Source organism: Pongo pygmaeus, chromosome X (genome assembly GCF_028885625.2).
Source record: "Pongo pygmaeus isolate AG05252 chromosome X, NHGRI_mPonPyg2-v2.0_pri, whole genome shotgun sequence".
In the NCBI taxonomy this organism is placed as follows: Eukaryota; Metazoa; Chordata; class Mammalia; order Primates; family Hominidae; genus Pongo; species Pongo pygmaeus.
In genome coordinates this window covers 135468078-135487325 of record NC_072396.2, presented here as the reverse complement: position 1 = coordinate 135487325, position 19248 = coordinate 135468078, and the positions used below count along the sequence as shown (strand labels likewise).

The 19248-nt window shown below is 45.0% G+C and overlaps 1 protein-coding gene and 1 long non-coding RNA gene across 2 annotated transcripts in view; one reads left to right on the top strand and one right to left on the bottom strand.

The window, feature by feature from the left end:
- Positions 1-1083, bottom strand: part of ARHGAP36 (Rho GTPase activating protein 36) — a 31389-nt gene extending 30306 nt beyond the window's left edge. The window contains exon 1 of the mRNA XM_054471871.1: positions 1026-1083. Coding sequence (XP_054327846.1) covers positions 1026-1083 — 58 coding nt within the window. The remainder of the gene's footprint in view (positions 1-1025) is intronic.
- A 240-nt stretch (positions 1084-1323) lies between these two features.
- Positions 1324-19248, top strand: part of LOC129024695 (uncharacterized) — a 41520-nt gene continuing 23595 nt past the window's right edge. Inside the window, exon 1 of the long non-coding RNA XR_008497123.1 lies at positions 1324-1423. This is a non-coding gene — a long non-coding RNA (uncharacterized LOC129024695). The remainder of the gene's footprint in view (positions 1424-19248) is intronic.

The window sequence follows — 19248 nt, the reverse complement described above, 5'->3', positions numbered from 1 at the left end:
CAGAGGAAAGAGGAGACAACCCCAGGTTTGGTCTATGGCTGATGCCCAATGACGCACTCTCACCAATATAGATTTTGGAGGTGGAGACTATGGAAAAACAGGTGGCTGTGGGGGCAGGTGGCAGCCTGAAGGGGGTGGGGCTTATCAAGGGGGAGTGAAGGACAGTGTGGGTGGGGGTCCTGGGGTATGTCAAAAAGAAAATACCAGTCTTCTGAAACTTTAAGGATGAAAATATAATCAGTTGTCAAAATGTACTTTGTAGAAGCAGTTCCAGAAAAGGGGTGAAATGTGACCCACATATGCCGGTGCTGTGATCTTTGCACACTTGTGTCCTCAATTCCACAGAAATAGGGAAACCAAGCATTGATCTCAAGTACCCAAGGAAAGAACCCGACTAAAGACCCCAGGGGTCCACTACTGGGCAGTCTGGGGCAGTGGGCCGCTGGCAGAGCCTAAGCTGACCCAGGTATGCTGTCAACCTGTTGGGTAACCTTGGGCAGGCTTTTCCCATCTTCAGTGTCATCATCTCTTAAATGAAGGGGTTAAATTCGACGACTCTAGGGGGTCCATTGCTGATATTCTGTGTTTGAGATTGAGACAAGGGGACAAACTTCAAGGCAAAATGAACCCCCGCCTCCTTCAGGGTCCCTGGGGCCTGACTTGCCCTGTCAGGGACATTCATCCTTGGGCCTTGAGGGTCCTTGAGTTGCGGGACGCCGCTCCTGCGCGTCTGCCCCAAGGCTCTGGCTATCCCTGCGGGCGGCTGAGCCAGCGACTCCGCCCACGCGCTCGTCCCGCGTACCGCCGAGCCATTAGCGCGATTGCTCGCGGTTCCCGGCAAAGCTGGTGATTTATGCGGGGCCTCGACGGGGCAGTCCCTTGAGCCAGGAACAATTAGCTAAAAGCCAGCAGGAAGGGAGGCAAGGGGGCGACCAGCCAAGCCCCAGGGCGCCCAGCCGGGGCTGCAGCCGCCGGCCGCCCCCGGCCGAGCACCCCAGCCCCCCGACTCGGTGGGCCCCACTCACCACGGCGGGGGCGGGGCTCAAAGGCCGAGGCGAAAAGGCAGTCCAGTATCCACGCCATGACCCGCGCTGAGTGCCCGGCAGCTCGCAGTTAACCTTTGCGTCGTCCCCCGCACCGGCCGCCCTAAGTAGCCCCCGGTGACCACGCCCTGAGCCGCACCCTGCACCCAGCTAAGAGTGTCTCGGTCACCGGACACCTCGAGCATGTCACGAAGGGGGCAGGGCCTCCGGGGAACCCCCGCTCCTGCCAGAAGAGAGGCCGCTGGTCCCGCAGCCCCTTGCCCCACGCGAAGGGAGGCAGAGACACACAGCTCCTGTCCTGGGAAGCTGACTCTGAGGGCGGGACCCTGCCCCTACCCCAGGGAGCCCAGAGTCTGAGGGGAGACGCCATCTCAGCCCTGGTGAGCCCCAAATCTGAGAGAGAGGGAAGGTCTTTGTCCCCCAGCCCCACCCCAGGAGCCCTTGATCGGGCACATAAAAACAGGCCTGTCCCCAAAGGCTGGAATTTGAAGGCAAGGTAGCGCACCTGTCCCAGGGAGCCTCGGATCTGAGGGCGAGACAGTATCCCAGGCTCTAGAAAACTCCACGGTTCAGCGGAGCGTTATCTCAGCCCTCAAGAGGCCTAGTCTAAGCGGGAAGCGGTGAGTTCCCCAGGATCCCTGAATCTAAAGGGGAGATGCTGTCTCAGCCCTTGGGGACCCTCCCACCCCCACCCTTAACCCCTCTCTTAGGGCAGCCATCACCTCAGCCCCGAGTAGCTCCAAGTCTGATTTAAATCACTGGTCCGTTCTAGAGGACCAAGAATGTGAGCAGGAAAAATGATTTTGCCGCCTCCCCCAAGAAGTCCCATATCTGAGAGTAATCTTACTTCCCTTCTCCTGGGAATTCTGCAGCGAAGAGGGAGATGCTCTCCTGCCTGGGAACCTTTGTATTGAGGAGGTTGATCATCAACTGAGATAAAAGAACCCAGTGTCAAGTATGTATAAATGTGGGGTGCCCCCCAGTTGCTGCCGACTTACAGATTCCACTGCCAATGCTTTTGCTCAGGGCACTGATATGGGAGGGGGACCAACATTTGTTTTTAGAAAGAATTTGATATTTGATATTTCAATGGAGGGTGGTACTGTGTTGGATTTTCTTACACTTCTTTTATGGCTTTGTATTTTTACGTTTTAAACACATATGGGAGCACGTGCCATAATGGGTTCAGTGTTTGGGGCATCTGGTGGTGGTAAAAACAGCCCTGCCCCCCAAATCCTGGGGTAGAAACAGCCACCAGAGATGGACTACATTAGGCAGGAAGGGTTTCTAAATGAAATTTCCTTTTTACTTCAAGCCCAGGGGCCCAAATTAATTTTTCTCCCAATTCGCCATTGGTAGCTCCACAGACGTGACTCTGTGCCTTGTTTTTCTCCACTGGGAGAATGGGGCTCTGTTGATCAAAATGCTAGTGAGGAGGTAGAAAGCAATATGGAAAACCTCCTTCCAACAGCTCGATTGTAGGCCAGAGGAGTGGAAGCCTCAATCACGGGGTCCATTGGGGAGAGCAGTTATTATATTTGCTTTGCTAACCGCTGATATTAGCATTAACGTGGCAAAAGGGGTGCATAAAATGGAAAAATTGCCTGTACTTTGCTGTACAATTCTTAGCAAAGCAGAGCTATCTTCAGAGTTTAAAGGCCCTCCACTCGTTTTCCTTCCTTTCTGGGAAACATGGTACCTCCCTGCCTTTGTACCAATTTCTAAATCATTTCAATTTTCTCTGTTTTCTAAAAGCAATCACAGACAACAAACGCTCACCAGACCTGCTCTTTTACCGATTTCTGCTTTACAAATACTTAGTCATCCAAGCCAAACAAGCCTAACATCTAGAAATGTCCAGTTTCAAGTCCAGGATATTGAAATCTCAGCCTTACCTCTTCCCATGAGCTTATCCAGCACCAGCTTTTGAAATGGCCTCAATGGGTTCCTTTTTTTCCAACTGAATGAGCTTTTTTGGGCTCCCTCATGGCACAAAATCTGCCTGCCTGGTCCAATCCCAGAGTCCTCGGAAACTGAAATTGCTCTCCTTCCAGGGCAGCTCTACATGAGGTACAAACCCATGACAGCCGTCCTTCTTTGTTGCCTTTTTCTCAAGAGGTGTAATGTAGTAAAGGAATAAAGCTACAGAAACTCACCAACCTAGATTGGAAGCTCAATTCTCCTATGTTCTAGCCATGTAATCTTGGGAGGGTTATTTAATCTCTCTGAAGCTTAGTTTCCTCACCTGTAAAATGGGGATATTAATAGCTATGAAAAAGCTCTAGGTGGACCAAAGCATCTACTCTTTTGGGAAAAAAGAGAAGAGGAAATACAGATGTCAGAATTCTTTAAAAAATTGATTTAGTAACTAAGTTAGCAGTTCTGCCCTGTCCCTTTTCTTTGACCTGCCTACTCTGCCACTTAATTGCTTAGTGTTACATTCCCTTTGAAAATCTTTATCCTTAACTAAATTTCCTGGGGTAGAAGGACATAATAGACATAATAGGGAAATGCATTCATCCATCAATCCATTAATTCATACAACAAATATTTTTCAAATGTCCTCTAGGTGCCAGATATTGAGCTATGCAAATAATGTTGATTCACACAATGAATTATTATGCAATTATTTTTAAGTGTGTAATTTAGAAGCTTATATGATAATCTGAAAATATGCGTTTGGTATTTTTAAATGAAAAAAAGGCAGGATGCAAAATGTGTGCACATTGTAATATAAACAGCGCAAATAAATAATAAGCCTATATACAAAAAAAAAAAAAGGCTAAAAGGAAACACACCAGATTCCGAGTCGTGATTGTATTTAGGTAATGCAATTATGGGCAATTTTTAACTGTTTTATTATTTTCATATCTTAGTATTCTCCAATTTTTTCTTTAATAAACATATATTATTTTCTGGAGTTAGAAAATCCTACTTAGAAAAAAATCTACAACTTCGTCTCTGCTGAATAAAGGACTAGGCTAGATAGGAGAATGACGAGGGCGTTTAGGTTGGGGTTGTGCCAGTGGCACAGGGCACTTGGGCTGGCTTTGGTGACCCAGAAAAGGCTGAGAAAGTTGGCCTGTGAGTAAAACGCAGAATTCCCTTCCTGTGCAGGGGCACATAACAAGTTATGACTCCTCATTTCTGAGGATGTAGGAGTCCTTAGTGCCCCCACCGAGCAGCCAGGAGCCTGCTAGCCTGGACCTGTAATCCTTCATCCCAAGGTATGTGCTCACAAGGGGCACATAGGACATCCTTGTCCTCACTCTGACAGTCCAAGACCTACGGGACGACAGTTTACTGCTTCTTAAGCATCTTCTATTGTAATTCCAATTAAGAGCCAAGCATCCTGCTCCTAGTTTGGGTCCTTGTCTTCCCAGAGGTCTTTAGCCACAATGATAAAGTGAATCTGGGGCTTGTTGACTTTTAGAAGATAGGCTTCAGACCTTCTTAACTTTTTTCCTGAAGCCCAAAAGTGCTTGACACTCGGGCATATAATTGCTAATTAAATGGGACTCTAGGAGTTAAAGGCCCTTAAACCTTGTCGTTGATCAGTGTTTCCCAAAGTACAATCTATTGGACCAGATGCATCAGAATCCCTTGGAATGTCATATAACAATGCAGATTCCCTGCTCCCACTCCAGTCCTACTAAACAAGAATTTCTAGGCTTGGGGACTAGAAAATATTATTTTTAACAGGCCCTCCATGGTGGTTTTATGCCCACTAAAGTTAGAGAAACTCTAATATAGAAGAAAGAAGTCTTTCCCTGCAAACCCTCCCCTTGCACCCTAGCTACAGGGAACACTGAGGCACCCTAGCCACAAGAAACACTGGGGCAACCAAATGGGGAAACTGGTCACTTTAACCCCACTCTACTTCTTCTGGGTGCATGGGGAAATATGTAGCATGGAAAATTGACCAAACCTTGAAACTTGACTCCTCATAGGACCTAGGTGTATTCAAAATGAGCATACTCCATACAAGTCATTCAAGTCATTCATTTGGATTTTCTAAGAATCCTTGTGTATATGTCTACATAGCACTTCCCAGTCAGGTTATTTCATTTGAACATTCTACTTGTTGGGTTCCTTGCATCAGGCAAGAGAGCACAGTGGAAAGGGCAGTCAAAATGCCAAGAGTGAGGCTGAACTTACTGGCTGACTGGCTGAGTGAATGTGTGTCTGCTTCCCAACATGAGCCTCAGGCTCCTCCTCTATGGAGTGGGAATCTCAGCCCTGCCACCCACCTCCCTTTACAGCAGGCTTGTCCAACCCATGGCCCGTGGGCCACATGCAACCCAGGACAGCTTTGGATGCGGCCCAACACAAATTTGTAAACTTTCTTAAAACATTATAAGATTCTTTTGCCATTTGTTTTACCTTATCAGCTATCATTAGTGTTAGTGTATTTTATGTATGGCCCAGCAATTCTCCCAAAGTGGCCCAGGGAAGCCAAAAAATTGGACACCCCTGCTCTATAGATTGTTAGGAAGGTCTCTGCATTTTTCAGGAACGAGATAACAAAGTACTTATCTCTGGGCCCATGAAGGGAATTGGCAGATTAGCACCCTGCCCCCCAGCATCTCCTTTTGAGAAGCCCTATCAGAAGGTCCACACAGAGCGCACAGGGATCATATTTGCTCTCTAAAGGGGACTCCAAGCCCCAGGACCTCAAGACCCTGCCTCCCTGGTTTTCTATTTGTGAAAGACTTAGCTGGGCAAATGGTAAACATGTCAGTGAAATCATGGGTGCTTTGGGTGACCACTTTGAACCTCAGAAGGGCCTCAGTTTCCTCGTTTCTCAAATGGGGTTATACAGAGAAATCTTGAAGTTCCTTTCTAGCTACTTAACAGCATTTCTAGGGTTACACTCCTTCCATAGCACTTTTTTCCCATAGCTCTATTAATTCTAAATTTTCATATCACTGAAACCTGACAAAGTCCTGGCACCATCTTTCTAAGGTAGATATGGGAGAGAATTATTCCCATTTTCTTAGATTTAGAAAAGTGAGGCAAAGTAAGTGACTATTCCAAAGTCACCCAGGGGAGAAGAGATGAGCTGAGACCAGCCTCCACATCTCTCGCCCCCTGCCCATTCTTTTCTTTTCGGGTACTCCTTGCTGGATCCCAGGAGCTGTCTGTCAGCGTGCTGACACCACTCAGGAAATGCAAGTTTCATCCTGACACCAGAAAGACAGAGCAACGATTACGCTTCAGTCCCCAAGGAGGCAGAGAAATTGCTTTTAGTTGACAAGCGCATCTCCCACACACATACCCCTCTGGTTGAATGAAAAGATAAAATCAAGTTAAAAATCCCAAATGCTCACTTAATTTTGTAAAGCATTTTGCTCTTTGAGCTACGGGTAGGCAGGATGAAAGAATTTTCCAACTCCAGAAGTCTCGACAGGGTGGGGTGGGGAGAATAGTGGAAACTAAGGGGGGCACAGGAAAAAAAATGTCAGAAAGAACAAAAAGCACGGGGATGTTTTCTTTCAGTTTTGTGCCATAATCAATAAGAAAATGGAGTTATCTGAAAAAAGAACTAGAAGAAATTCAGGTGTGTGCTTATGCCTTTGAAAAACTACAAGACATGCAAGCCACTGACATTTCCATTCTAGATGAAAATTCTGTGGCTTCCGATAACAAGAGTTTAGGGGCTCAGCAGGGGGACCGTCCACTTCTATGTGTTACCATGGACTCATGGGCTTTACTACCTCTGAAGTTCATCTCTGCAAAGCACTTGCCTTTATATATTTAAGTGTAGCAGCTCCCGATGTACTCTCACGTGTATTTTCAATCTCAATTGCATACAGCTTTGGGAGGTTGGCAGGACAGAGATGAGCACAACCCTCATTTTATAGAGGAATAAATTAAAGTTTGAGGAAGGGGAGTGACTTGCCTAAAGTCACTGCCTTTTTTGTTTGTTTGGAACCTGTTCTTGAACCACTTTTGTGCTTCCTTCTTTTGTGCATGACTCCCTCTCACACTACCCATATCCAGCCTAAAATCTGGTCTTTAGATCTTATATGTCTCTTGACCCCTCTCTTGGACTCCAAAAACTGGAGACTTTCACCTTGCTGAGAATTCCAAAGCCCCTAGAAAGCCTGAGAATCTCCCCAGCTAAGAACATTTTATTCTTATGAGGTGCATTCTGAAGTATTTAGGAGTGAAATGTCATGATATCTGCAACATATTTTCAAGTATATATATATTTGACTATCTCTTTCTCTCTCTCTATCTATATATATATATATAGATAGAGATAATTTATTGTGCTATTATGTATACACACACACACACACACACACACACACACACACACACACACACAAGTTAAGGGGAATCTCCTCCCAGGCAGCCACCCCACTGGTCTACTCTAAAATCCGAGTGTTAGTGGTGCATCCATCTCATGGGGCTCTACCTCAGGACTCTATCAGGATGACCCAGCCCCAAACACAGAACTAGCTCTTCAGGAGGGGAAGGCTACACCTGTGAGTGGTTGTGATGTCTTACATGGAGCTTGGGTGTTGGTAAGTGGCTGCTTGTACTGCGTGGGAGTTTAGGGTGAAGGATTTGATGGTAAAGCAGCTTAAATTAGAGCCTGAGAGGAGTCCTTAAACAAATTCTAATTAGAGCTGGCAATTTTCCAAAAATAATTTTTTCTTTAATTTCAAAACTTGCTTATCAGGGTTGAAAGTGCCATTAGAGATAATCTAGTCCAACCTCTTCACATTACGGGGGGCCAGTGGGAAGGGGACACTGAGATCCAGAAGGAGAAAGTGACTTACCCAACATCGCCTAGCAAGTTAGTGGCTGAAAAGGGACTAAAAGCCAGGTGTCCAGCATCCTAGTCCAGGGCTCGGTCCATTACATCACACTGCTATCCCACTTTGGCTTCCTGGGTTCTTGAAAGGTCATCTGCCCACCCCAGGGCTTGCTTTCTTCAGACCAGCATGGCACTTGGGGGATTTGCAGTCAGCGACAGTCCCTGCTGCTGGGAGCAGAGCCAGGCGCCTGAAGATGGCACCTGTCACATCCCACTGGAATGAATTACCTCCCTCTGAAACTGAGAGGGCCAGGCGGAATCTGGGAGCGGCACCTTGAGAGCAGAGTCAGTCCTGGCCTGCGCGGCTAGCGTGCCATGGACATTCAAGGCAGAGAAGGTCATGGAAAATATCCTGAGCACTGTTTGCTGGGGAGCTTTCCACCTCTCTTGGACCCCAAGTGATTTATTGATTATTTTAGGGGCAGCCACTCTGGTTTATTGGTTTATCTGCCATTACTCGTGAGGGGGCGGGGTGGGGGGGCTGCCTGCCCGCTGCGTCCCCTGGTCTGTCTTCTCACAGGATTGGTTCATGGGACAGCTTAGCTGGACCCTCGTGAGCCTGCCGGGATTAATGGCATTTGACTGTAGATCATGAGAAATCACATCAGTTGCTGTGGGTGGAGGTGGATGGAGCAAGCAGGAGGAGGGCAGAGGAGAAGAAGGAAGATGAGCAATAGCGGGAGGGAAGAAAAAGGATGAGGGAGAAGGGGGAGAGGAAAGTGCAATAAAGGAATTCTCTTGCACAACAACCGCTGACATTTCTGAGCCTGTAGCTTCCCTCGCTTTTAATCATTCCCTTCATTAAGTGCCATTTGTCAATGCAAATAGGTCTTTCTCCATTATAACTCAATCCGGGGACAACCCACGCCTTAAACAAAGATGCAAGGCTAGCTCCAGAGCCCTAGGTTTCCCTAACTAAGGGGCTGTTCGCCCTTCCCTCCCTGTATTCCTCCATCTCAGGCGCCATAAGATTGGTATGTGAACACCAAAATTGGCCCTGGGACAAAAGATACCAAGGACTGACTTTATCTCCTGAGCTACTTTGGGTCTGGCCCCCACCCAAGGACCCCCTCTCCTGACTTCTGTGGCTCAAAACCCTCTCCTGCTTTCAAGCACCCAGGGCTTATAACCGTCCTGCTGTTCCACCCTCCAGATCCCAGGAGAGTTATGAGATTGAAAACTAAGCGGTAAGGCAGGAAGGTGCCATCAGAGATGCATCTGCCTAGGACCAGAGACCAGCCATGCTGGAGAAGAGGGGCTGTAGCTGAGGCTGGGTCAAGTGGCAGGACGGCCATTTGACGCATTTGGCAGGCTGTGCACACATGTTGAAGAGGTGAAGACCAGGTTATATTCAGAAAGCCCTTCCTTTTGCTCCTAATAAGGAAACTTCTGGCCAGATCACAGGACTCTGGGCCCCTAGTGCCTTAGCAAATAACAGGAACACTTAAGTCTCTGAGTGACTGTGGACCCTGACTTCATTTTTAAGATTGGCTCTGGGGTGGCAATTTCAGTGATGGGGAAGGAAGAGATTGTGTAACAAGGGTATAGGTCATGGACTGTAGGCCCTCCTCACTGGGCCAGGCTCTGGGGCCTGGTATCCTGGGACTGGGGCTACAGCTCTCTGCCATCTCCCTAGGGAAAGAGCCACCAGTATATTCTCCAAATCACACACCTTGCTGTCCTCAGAGACAGTCCCTCAAATCTACTCAGTGATCATGAGATGCCCTGAAAGTTATGGGGTCAACAGTGGTGATATTAGTGCCCAAGGCCAGGTTCAAGGACCAAGTGCAGAACATCTGCTCCTCTGGCTTTTTTGTCCTTTCCTCCCACCTCAAAGGAAAAAAGGGATCCTCTCTGGGGTTCTTCTCACTAGTGTTCTGAAGCTTGGCCCCTTCTGCTGCTGCCACCTCAGCCACCAAGAAACCTCTGACCCTCTTGTACCTTCAGCCTCTTCTCTTCCGCTAACTCCTTCCTTCCTACGCACATCTCAAACCTCCCCGTAAAGCATAATCTCTCCCTTAGCCTTGTTCTACCTGCTCCTGGGTCTGCAAAACTTCTCAAATGTGTAGTGTCTACCATCAACTCACTATTTTACCTCTTCCCACTCCACTTCCACTCTTGAGGTCTTCCTAATGCTAGATGCATGGCTCCTTGTCAACTCTCAGCCCTCTTGGCCACTTGACAGCCATTTGCTACCCCATGATCTCTTTCTCCTTATTAATTGAAAACTCCTCTGCTCTCAGCCAAACCTCCCAGGTCTCATCTCTTAGAATTCTTCTTCTGCCTGTTCAGTAATCCTCTCTGTCATCTACTTTTCATCTTTTCTTTCCCTGTGGGCTTCTTCTTCCCTGTAGCCCACAAAAACATTGAAATGCTCCTATATAGAAACAATCTTCCCTCAACCCTGCGTCCCCTTCTAGCTATCATCCATCCTTCCTTTCTCAGCCTTAGTCCTTAATACCTTGAAAGAGTATTCTAGATATGCTCACCTTACTTTTCCCCAAACACTCCTGCCATCCACGGCAAGATGGCTCCTACCCCCTCCATACATGCACGTGCGTGCATGTACGTGCAGACACACACAGCCCCTCTCAGTGCAGTTACGACTGTTTTTTTTGGAGGCCTGCTCCAAGGGGACACATCTCTGTCCTATTTTGATTTTCATTCTCTGCAGAATGCTACATTGTAAGTCTCTATTTATTGAAACTCACTCTTCCCTTGGCTCTGCGGACACTGCTATACTGGTGTTCTTACCTCTGATTTCTCCTTCTGGCTCTGCATTCTCCTTTGGTACCCTAAATGGGAGCATTGCTCAGGTCCTGTCCTCAATGCTCTATTCTTACGTGGAGGGGCTCATCTACTCTGATGGTCCTTATCTCTTTGGATGGCTCACAATACCTAAAACAGTGTCCTCCATAGAGTAGACACTTAAGTAATGTTTACCTAATTGATTAAAGTTTGTTAATTGCACAATGCCTGGTACATTTCAAATGTTCTGTAAAGACTATTATGGGGGATTTTACAGTTTACAAACATTTCCTGTATATTTGCCTGTCTTCATCCTCATCATAACCCTGTGAGGATGATTTTTTCTTATTCGCATTTTTATAGATGAGAGAAGAGGAGGGAGCTAATGTTTGTTTTCTGCCTATTCTGTGCCAAGTGCTTTATACATATTTTAATTTAATTTTCACAACAGCACTGTGAAGTAGGTGTTCTTAGCCACATTATACAGATGGGAAAACTGAAGCTCAGAAAGGAATTCAAGATCACAAGGAGCATATAATTTGCCTCCTCTGCTATTTCATTGTTCTGTAAATTTGATCATACCAAATTTAGTGAGCAATACTGGGGAGGCATACAAAAGGTATCATACAGTGATATTATAATTATTGTTTACATGAGTATTTTTTTGGTTTGCATTTGTATGAAATTTAATGTCACGCATATAAAAAGCTGAAGAGGAAAATAAAACCCTTCTATTTCCAAACATTCTCTGCCTTTCTCCCTGCATATTATAATAAGAAGAACAGATTATTAAATGTTTACCATGTGCCAGGCATTATGTTTAGCATTTTATATGTGTGCTTTCATCTAATTCTCACCACAACACTATGAGGTGGGGGCTATTATTATATCTCAATTTATACATAAGGTAATTGTGCCTCATAGGAGTTAAGTAACTGGTTCGATGACCCCTAGTTAGTTTGTGAGGTAACTGAAATTTTAAATCAGGTTGGTCTGACTCCAAAGTGAATATTCTTTCAGTGGTACCAGGCTGCCTTTCTAAGAGGATAGGGAAACCAAGTCTCAGAGAGATTGTGATGTCAAGTCTCCTGACTCTACATTTTTTTCCACTTTGCTTCAGCTGCTAGCATGTCTTTGTTGAAGGGACTGCTTTTATTGTCAATAATCTTTCTATGTCTGTAGTCTGTCTCCTCAACCGCATTGTCAGCTCTGCCAAACCTCTTTAGCTACCCCACAGAGGGTTCTCACTAAATACTTGTCAATTGATAAGCATGGGGCTCCCTTCAGTTGAGAGAATTATTAATAAACCATCAGGCTTTGACAAAGCCCTTCTGATCTCCAAAGGAGTTGAGCCCTTGGAGCTTAGGAGATGTATCAATTCCTCGCCTTCCTGCAGCTTGAAGTCAGGAGCCCACACTGCCCGCCTCCGCACAGCATCCATTCTCCAGGGAGCCTCTATAGCGTCAGAATCATTTCACCGAAGGCTAAATTGTGTGTGTGACTCTGGGAGGGTGAGGTCTCTGTAAACGGGGAGAAGAATGTGGGTTGTGATTCTGCATGCAGATGGACCCTGGGGATGTTTCGCACCTGCATGCAGATGGACCCTGGGGATGTTTCGCACTATCTGAGATGATGTGTCAACCGCTGGCAGTGGCACTCCATAGAACAAGCTTTAAAGATTGATCATTACTGTTATTATTGGGAATATTAATAATATTTCTTACATTTGTACAGTGAACTCCCATTTACGCAAAAGGCTCCTGCACAAGAATTCATTTTTTTTCCTTTGTGCTGGCCTTCCACAAAACCTTTTGGGCTTCGATATTCCCCCAAAGAAATATTCCTCTGTCCAGTTTTTGGGAAAGAGAACCACCCCAGGGGAAACAGAAACAGCTGAGACCCTGAGAACGGGAACCTTAGCTGGCTGGAACTGAAGGCCAACAATTGATCCTGCTGAGCAATGAAATATGTTTGGAGCCTGAACACAGATCCCCAATCTCCTTCCTTCTCTTTGCCTGTTCCCAGAGCTGGCGGGACCTCCCACCCCAAGCAGAATCCGTAGTTCCTCCCGCAATCAGAATTCAGTCATCCTCATCCCTTCCCCCATCAATGGCCTCAGGGACACTTATGTGGAAGCCACCAATTATCTCTTCCCCTCCTCTAGACCAATTTTCTCATGCATTTGTATGAGTTCACTTAGCATCCTGCAAAGAGACAGGCAGTAGTAATAATCACAGCTAACATTCATGGAGCTTTTACTATAAGGAAGGCACTATAATAAGCACTTTGCATGCATAATTTCTCTTCATTCTCATAATAGTCCTACAAGGAAGGTTTATTTGGATCCCCACTTTAAAGAGGAGGATTTAGAGTTTCTAAGTGAGTAAGCAGCCTGCCCAAGGCCACACAGCTAGCTAATGCAGAGCCAGGATTCAAAGCCAGATCTATGAACCCCTCAAGTATACTGTCTCTTAGTATCAGTTTCCATTTCTTGGATACAAACAGTGGGACTCAGAGATTGGAAGGCCATGTAGCATTCAGAGGAAAGAGTCTCAGGAAGTCAGGAAATAGTTTTCCTTCTATTTCTGCCAGTAACCGGCTAGATGAGTCTGGGTGAGTCACTAAAATTCCCGTTTCTGAATCTGCAAGCAGGGTCCACAGTGTGTGAGATGCAAAAGATATGAGCCAAGGAAGGTTAATCTCTTCCAAATCTATAGAGTTTTTAAAAAGCACCATGCAAATGCAAAGTGTTCCTTATCATAATCCTTAACATTATTATTCCAGCCTATTCATCTACCAATGAACCTGGGATAGAGTGCCTGGCTCTGCCCTTGGATTCTGGTGCCATTTAAGTGCCAAGACAAATGGTCTCAGGGAGTCAGGGGTGATCCATTATCTGGATATGGATTATTTCTCAGGAGTAAATTGTTAGCCCTGTCAGGTGGCTGATGAATTCTCCCACTGCACCTGGGGGCTCATCACTCTGCATGGGACGTGCAGGGAATGCAAGCAGCGCAGCAGCTGGAGTCGCAGTGTGACTCTGCAGATGGGGTCTTGGGGGCGGGGAACAAGGATGTGTTGGTTAGGTTCCAGGGAGCAGCAAACGACCCCACCCATCCTTGAGCGAAAAGACAGATAATGAACCCCACCCACCCACAGTCCAGCCCAGGGCAGAAAAGGGTAACTCCTTCCTCCTCCGGATGCTTGAAGCATCTTTGGGGAGAACAAATCACAAAAGAGGCCAAAAGATTCATACACAAGGAGCTACTGACAGAGAGATGAGAAGAATGGGCAAGAGAAAGAGAAATAGAAAAACAAGACATGGAGAAAGACAGGGATAAAAAAGACAGGGAAAGAAAATGAATAAAATAAATAAAGGATCACAGAAAAAAGACACATGGAGGAAGAGGAAAACAGTTAAAAGAGAAACCCAGAAATAGGAGCTAAGAGGAAAAGAAGAGAAAGAATTAGCTGGGTGCGGTGGCTCACGCCTGTAATCCCAGCACTTTGGAAGGCAGAGGTGGGCAGATCACTTGAGCCCATGAGTTAAAGACCAGCCTGGGCAACATAGCAAGACCCTATCAATATAATTTTTTTTTTAATTAGCAAGGCGTGTTAGCGTGCACCTATAGTTCTAGCTACTCGGGAGGTTGAGACAAGAGGATTGCTTGAGCCCAGGAGGTCAAGGCTGCAGCAAGCTATGATCATGCCACTGTGCTCCACAGCCTGGGTGACAAAGTGAAACCCTGTCAAAAAAAAAAAAAAAAAAAAAAAGAAAGAAAGAAAGAAAGGAAAAAGCAGACTCAGAAAGAATCCCCAAAAATGGGAAAGGTATATACAGAAAGAAAAAAATAAGAAAAAGGGAAATATATGGGGAAAGACAAATCTAGAGAGAAAACAAATAGGGGAAGAGAAAGGGGAAGAAACAAATAAAATAGAAAAGAAAAGTATACAGAGAAACAGAAAAATAGAACAACCAGAGATAAAGGAACACAGTGAAAGAAAAAGGGATGAGGGAGATAAGAATACTGGGAAAAAAATAGGTGAAAAAAGTTAAGAAACATAGAAGAGGAGATTGAAGTCTTTAGGAGGACCAGAAACGGTTTTCTTCCTCCCTCCCTCCCACTTTCACTGTTAGCCATTCTTGTGGGGTAAAATCAGTCAGACACAGACACACATTCGGAGGCAAATAAGCACATGAAAAATAGTACATCTGGACACAGAGGAGCTTAAAGACTTGAGATGTAGGCAGCGACAGACTCACAGTAGAGAGAGCCAACCTGAATACAAGGATGGGCCCCAGGCAGAAACTGACAAGGAACTAGATATACCACTGCAGAAGATGACACAAAGGCACCTTAAAAGATGGACACGTGAATAGACAGGTACACAAGCAGACATCCGCCAGGGTGGGAGGAGGAGGTTTGGCCTAGCTCTGTTCCTCCTCTCTTCTCTTTGCCTTTGTGAAATACTCTAATAATGGGCATTTACCATTCTGGGTCTCCTGCCCTTGGGATTTTCCTTTAGGCTTTGTGAAGGTTGGTAGCAGTGTGTTTCATTTAAATAAACTCACTCCTGCTAGGGTCTGTTAGTTACTGTGTCTCACCTCCTAGGAACACACGTCTCTCATCAGTTTAAATGATCATATCCAAAAGACCCCTTCGGGCATGAGTGTAAATGGCTGAATATCAGGCCCTTGGCTAAGACAGAGTTGGAGTCTGTATTGACACTTGCTCCAAGACTAGAACTTTTTGCCCCTAGTATGCCATGATCCTCCTTAACTTTATTGGACTTTCCTTTTCACCTCTGCAGTTTGAAGCAGTTGAGAAGGGGAGGCTATGCATCAGGATCCGCACCCCTACTTGAATAAAAGGAACGTCATAAGATTTCCTTGGTTAAAAAGTGTTTCTTGCGAAAGCGAAGTTTGAAAACCTCGGGGTTACACAGGGCCAGATGAATTCTAAGGGTCCTTCCGCTCTGACATTCTGAAATTCTGTGACTAAGAGCTAATTTGTTCAACTCTAAACCCGCAGTAATTGCACAGAACTTGATTGAATTTTCTGAGCAAACATGGCTTCACTGTCTGCCCCAATAAGTATTTAGCCATGGCCCCAGTTTATTGATTTTGTGCAGTATCAATATTTCTTGGTGCAGTTTCCAGCACTGACTGGTAGGTACATGATGACGTGAAACATGTGGGCTCAAGATGCCCACCCAGGAAAGCCACAGGTGGTTGTTGGTGTGTCCACCTGGCTTGGGCTGGCACACAGACTGCACCAACCCCTCTGGCTAGTGCTGGGCAGATGGAGGGGTAGCACGACTGCCTTTGAAAGGGGCATGCTGGTTGGGTGGGTGGATCAGGTTGCCCTAAAAGCTCAGGGATACTGTAGCCAACGGGTCACAAAGAGAGTAGCAGTGAATGGGGCTTGCTTTGTACAACTTCACTTTGATGCAAATCATCCCTGAGGGCTACTGCCTCACTTAGTATTTCATTCATTCATTCATTCATTCATTCATTCATTCTACAGAGAGTGCATGCTCTGTGCCAAGCTCTGTGCTAGAACTAAGAATATAGACATGAACAAGATACAGTCCAATATCTCCCAAGAATCTCATTTGTGATTCAGAATTGTGGTACAGTCAAGGGGGCAGTATGTGAACCAAAGTCAAGAAATATTGATGCTGCTCAGCATCAACAAACTTAGGCTATGGATACATATTTATGAGAAGAAATAATTTGGTAGGAATATTACTGTATATGCACACTTTTAATTATTCCCACTGGCAAAACTGATGAATCAGAGACCTTTTTTTGTATACAGTATTCAAGATGCAAGGAAGTCGTATAATTAGTTCAGGTAAAATAACTTGATTGTTTCCTAAGTACAACTCTCAAAAAGTACAAGTTAATTTAATACTTTTTGTTTATCTTTTAGTTACACATTCTCCATGATAGAGTTTTATTTGTTGGTGATGGTTTGAGAGCATTGTATTTTGGAGAGAATTGAAACATTTACTGGAAGAGAAAGGAAGATTGGTTCCTCTCTTTGATGCTGCCATGACACTAAGCCTGTCATTCCCAAACAGAGATACATTCGTGTATGTTTGTGAGTTCTCTTGATCATTTGTCTTTTATATATCTAGACTTTCATACATGCACCAACCATACACAAAGCACCTTCTCTGATGCGTGCACTGGGCCACGAGTGGGAACACTGGAAAGATTAGAGCACAGCCCCTGCCCTTGAAGGGCTTACACTCCAGAAGGGGAGCCAACAAATAACTCGAGGACTTTATGATGAGTGGCATAACAGAGGTGTGGACAAAGGGAAGCTGAGAAGAACAGGGACTAAGAGATGAGGGTATGTGGAGAAGCTTTAAGAGACGAGGTGGCCTATGGTGGGGAGTGGTGGGGAAGGTCTGAAGATCGACCCTATTCATCACTGTGGAGCTAGACGGAGCCATCCTCTTTCTCCAGACTCTGTTTTGTTTTGTTTTAATCAGTAGAATGTATTTGTGAGAACCACAGAACTACACTGCAAGCTGATCAGTCTGTAGCTGGAATTAGCCCAGTAGCCTGCATCAGTTAACTGCTTCAATTTAAGATGAAATATAGCCACTCCTTTTGAAAAACACAATGCAGGGAGGGGGGTGGTCAGAGACTGGTTCCTATCCCCTAACCTTAGCTTCTTGAACATCAGATTTTCCTTACCCACCCAGCACTCCTATGTAGCAGAGTTATTCTTTTATGGGGGCAAAGTGGTTTGAGTAGTACTGGGTATCATGGTGGCTTTCAAATTATTCACATTCCAAAGGAGGTTTAATGATTTCCAAGATAATTGGTTGTAGAAATAAGTCCTTCTAAAAACCCAGCAATAGAATGTTCATGATGCCACAGGATGATTCAGAACATTTGGCCTTAATTACTTTGATTGTCCGCCAGGATTTAATATATGAATATTACATTGTGATCTTCAATTTAATTTCTTGTGTAAATGGATTGTGGCAGAATCCTGTAGTCCTGAACTGGCACATAATTCAGCGTGGGAGACACTATCTTAACTCATCTCATTACTCAAGCCATTTGTTGTCCTTCAGGCTTTGACAGCCAGGAGATGGGAAAGTAGCAGAGGTGATGTGATCTCTCAACCTGGGTCCAGACAGACATGAGCCATAGTCTCTACTGATTACGTTGTTACACAGACACAGACAGCACTTATTTTCAGAAGAAGAAAAAAATGCCCCCATCAATGTGCAGCTGTGTGCTCTGGTCTTTCTTAGCATAATGGAGTGGAAAAAGCTGGGGCATGCATGCAAGAGACCTGAGTTCTAGTCCTAAGTTGGCCACTAACTTGCAGTATGATCTTGGAAAAGCCCCTTAATTTCTCTGAGCTTTCGACTCCTCATCATTAGAACTACATAATCTCCAAGTGCTTTCCAGAGTGAAGGTTTTCTGATGTATTAATAGCACATGACAAATCTGACAGTTTTGGCACCATGGCTAAAAGAAGGTTGTTTCTATACATCCTGTGAATAATAAGCAGCCCCCCAAGAATGGGCAAAGTTTGAGGGAAGGGAGAGAGAGACAGGGCAGATAAGTGGGAGGGAAGAAGGAAGGGAAGGTGGAGAGAACAGCCCTGCAGCCTTAGTGAGTTATCCCTAAGCAAGCCCAGGTGAGCTTGTTAGAACCTTAGCAAAATGGGGGACATTTGAGCCTGGGAAGCTTGATGGAAATTAGAGGAAGAAAATGAGACTCAAAAAGCATTAAATGGGAAGCCACAGTGCTGGAGAATTTATTTGTACCACATATAACAGAGAGCTTGCATCTAGAATGTATAAATAACTCCTAGAAATGAATATGAAAAGGACAATCTAGTAGGATAAAATGGACAAAAGACTTAAATGGGAATTGTACAAAAGAGTATATCCAAAAGGCCAATGAACATATGAAAAGATGCTCAACCTCATTAGTCACCAGAGAATTGCAAATCAAACCACAATGAGATACCACTGCACACCTACCAGAGTGATTAAAATGTAAAAATCTGACAATACTTACTGTTAATAATGATTTGGCGCAATGGAAGAGTGCAAATTGATACAAACTTTGAAAAACTGGCAGCATCTAGCAAATGGAACGTGTACTTACCACTCAGTGATTCCACTACTAACAGAAATGCAGGCACATGTGCACCAAAAGCCAAACAAAAATAACCATAGTAGTGTTAGTCAAACAGTCCCAAACTGAAAACGCCCATCTGCAGTAGAATGGTTAACTCAGTTGTAGCATATTCACAAAAGGGAATATTATACAGCAATGAGAAGGAACAATATCAGTTTTATGCAACAACATGGACGAATCTCACAAACATAATATTGAATGAAAGAAGCCAGAAACAAAAGCGTACATACTGAATTATTATATAAAAGTCAGTAACTGGCAAAGCTATAATGTTTAGTGATGTATGCTAAGGTGTACAAGTCTAAATAAAAGCAAGGAAGTGATTTTTGGAAAAGTCAGAAAAGTTGTTACCTTTTAGTAGGGGAGAAAGGAGTTATGATTAGGGAAGGGACACAAGTTGGGCATTGGGGTGCTGATAATATTCTATTTTTAACTGGGTAACAATT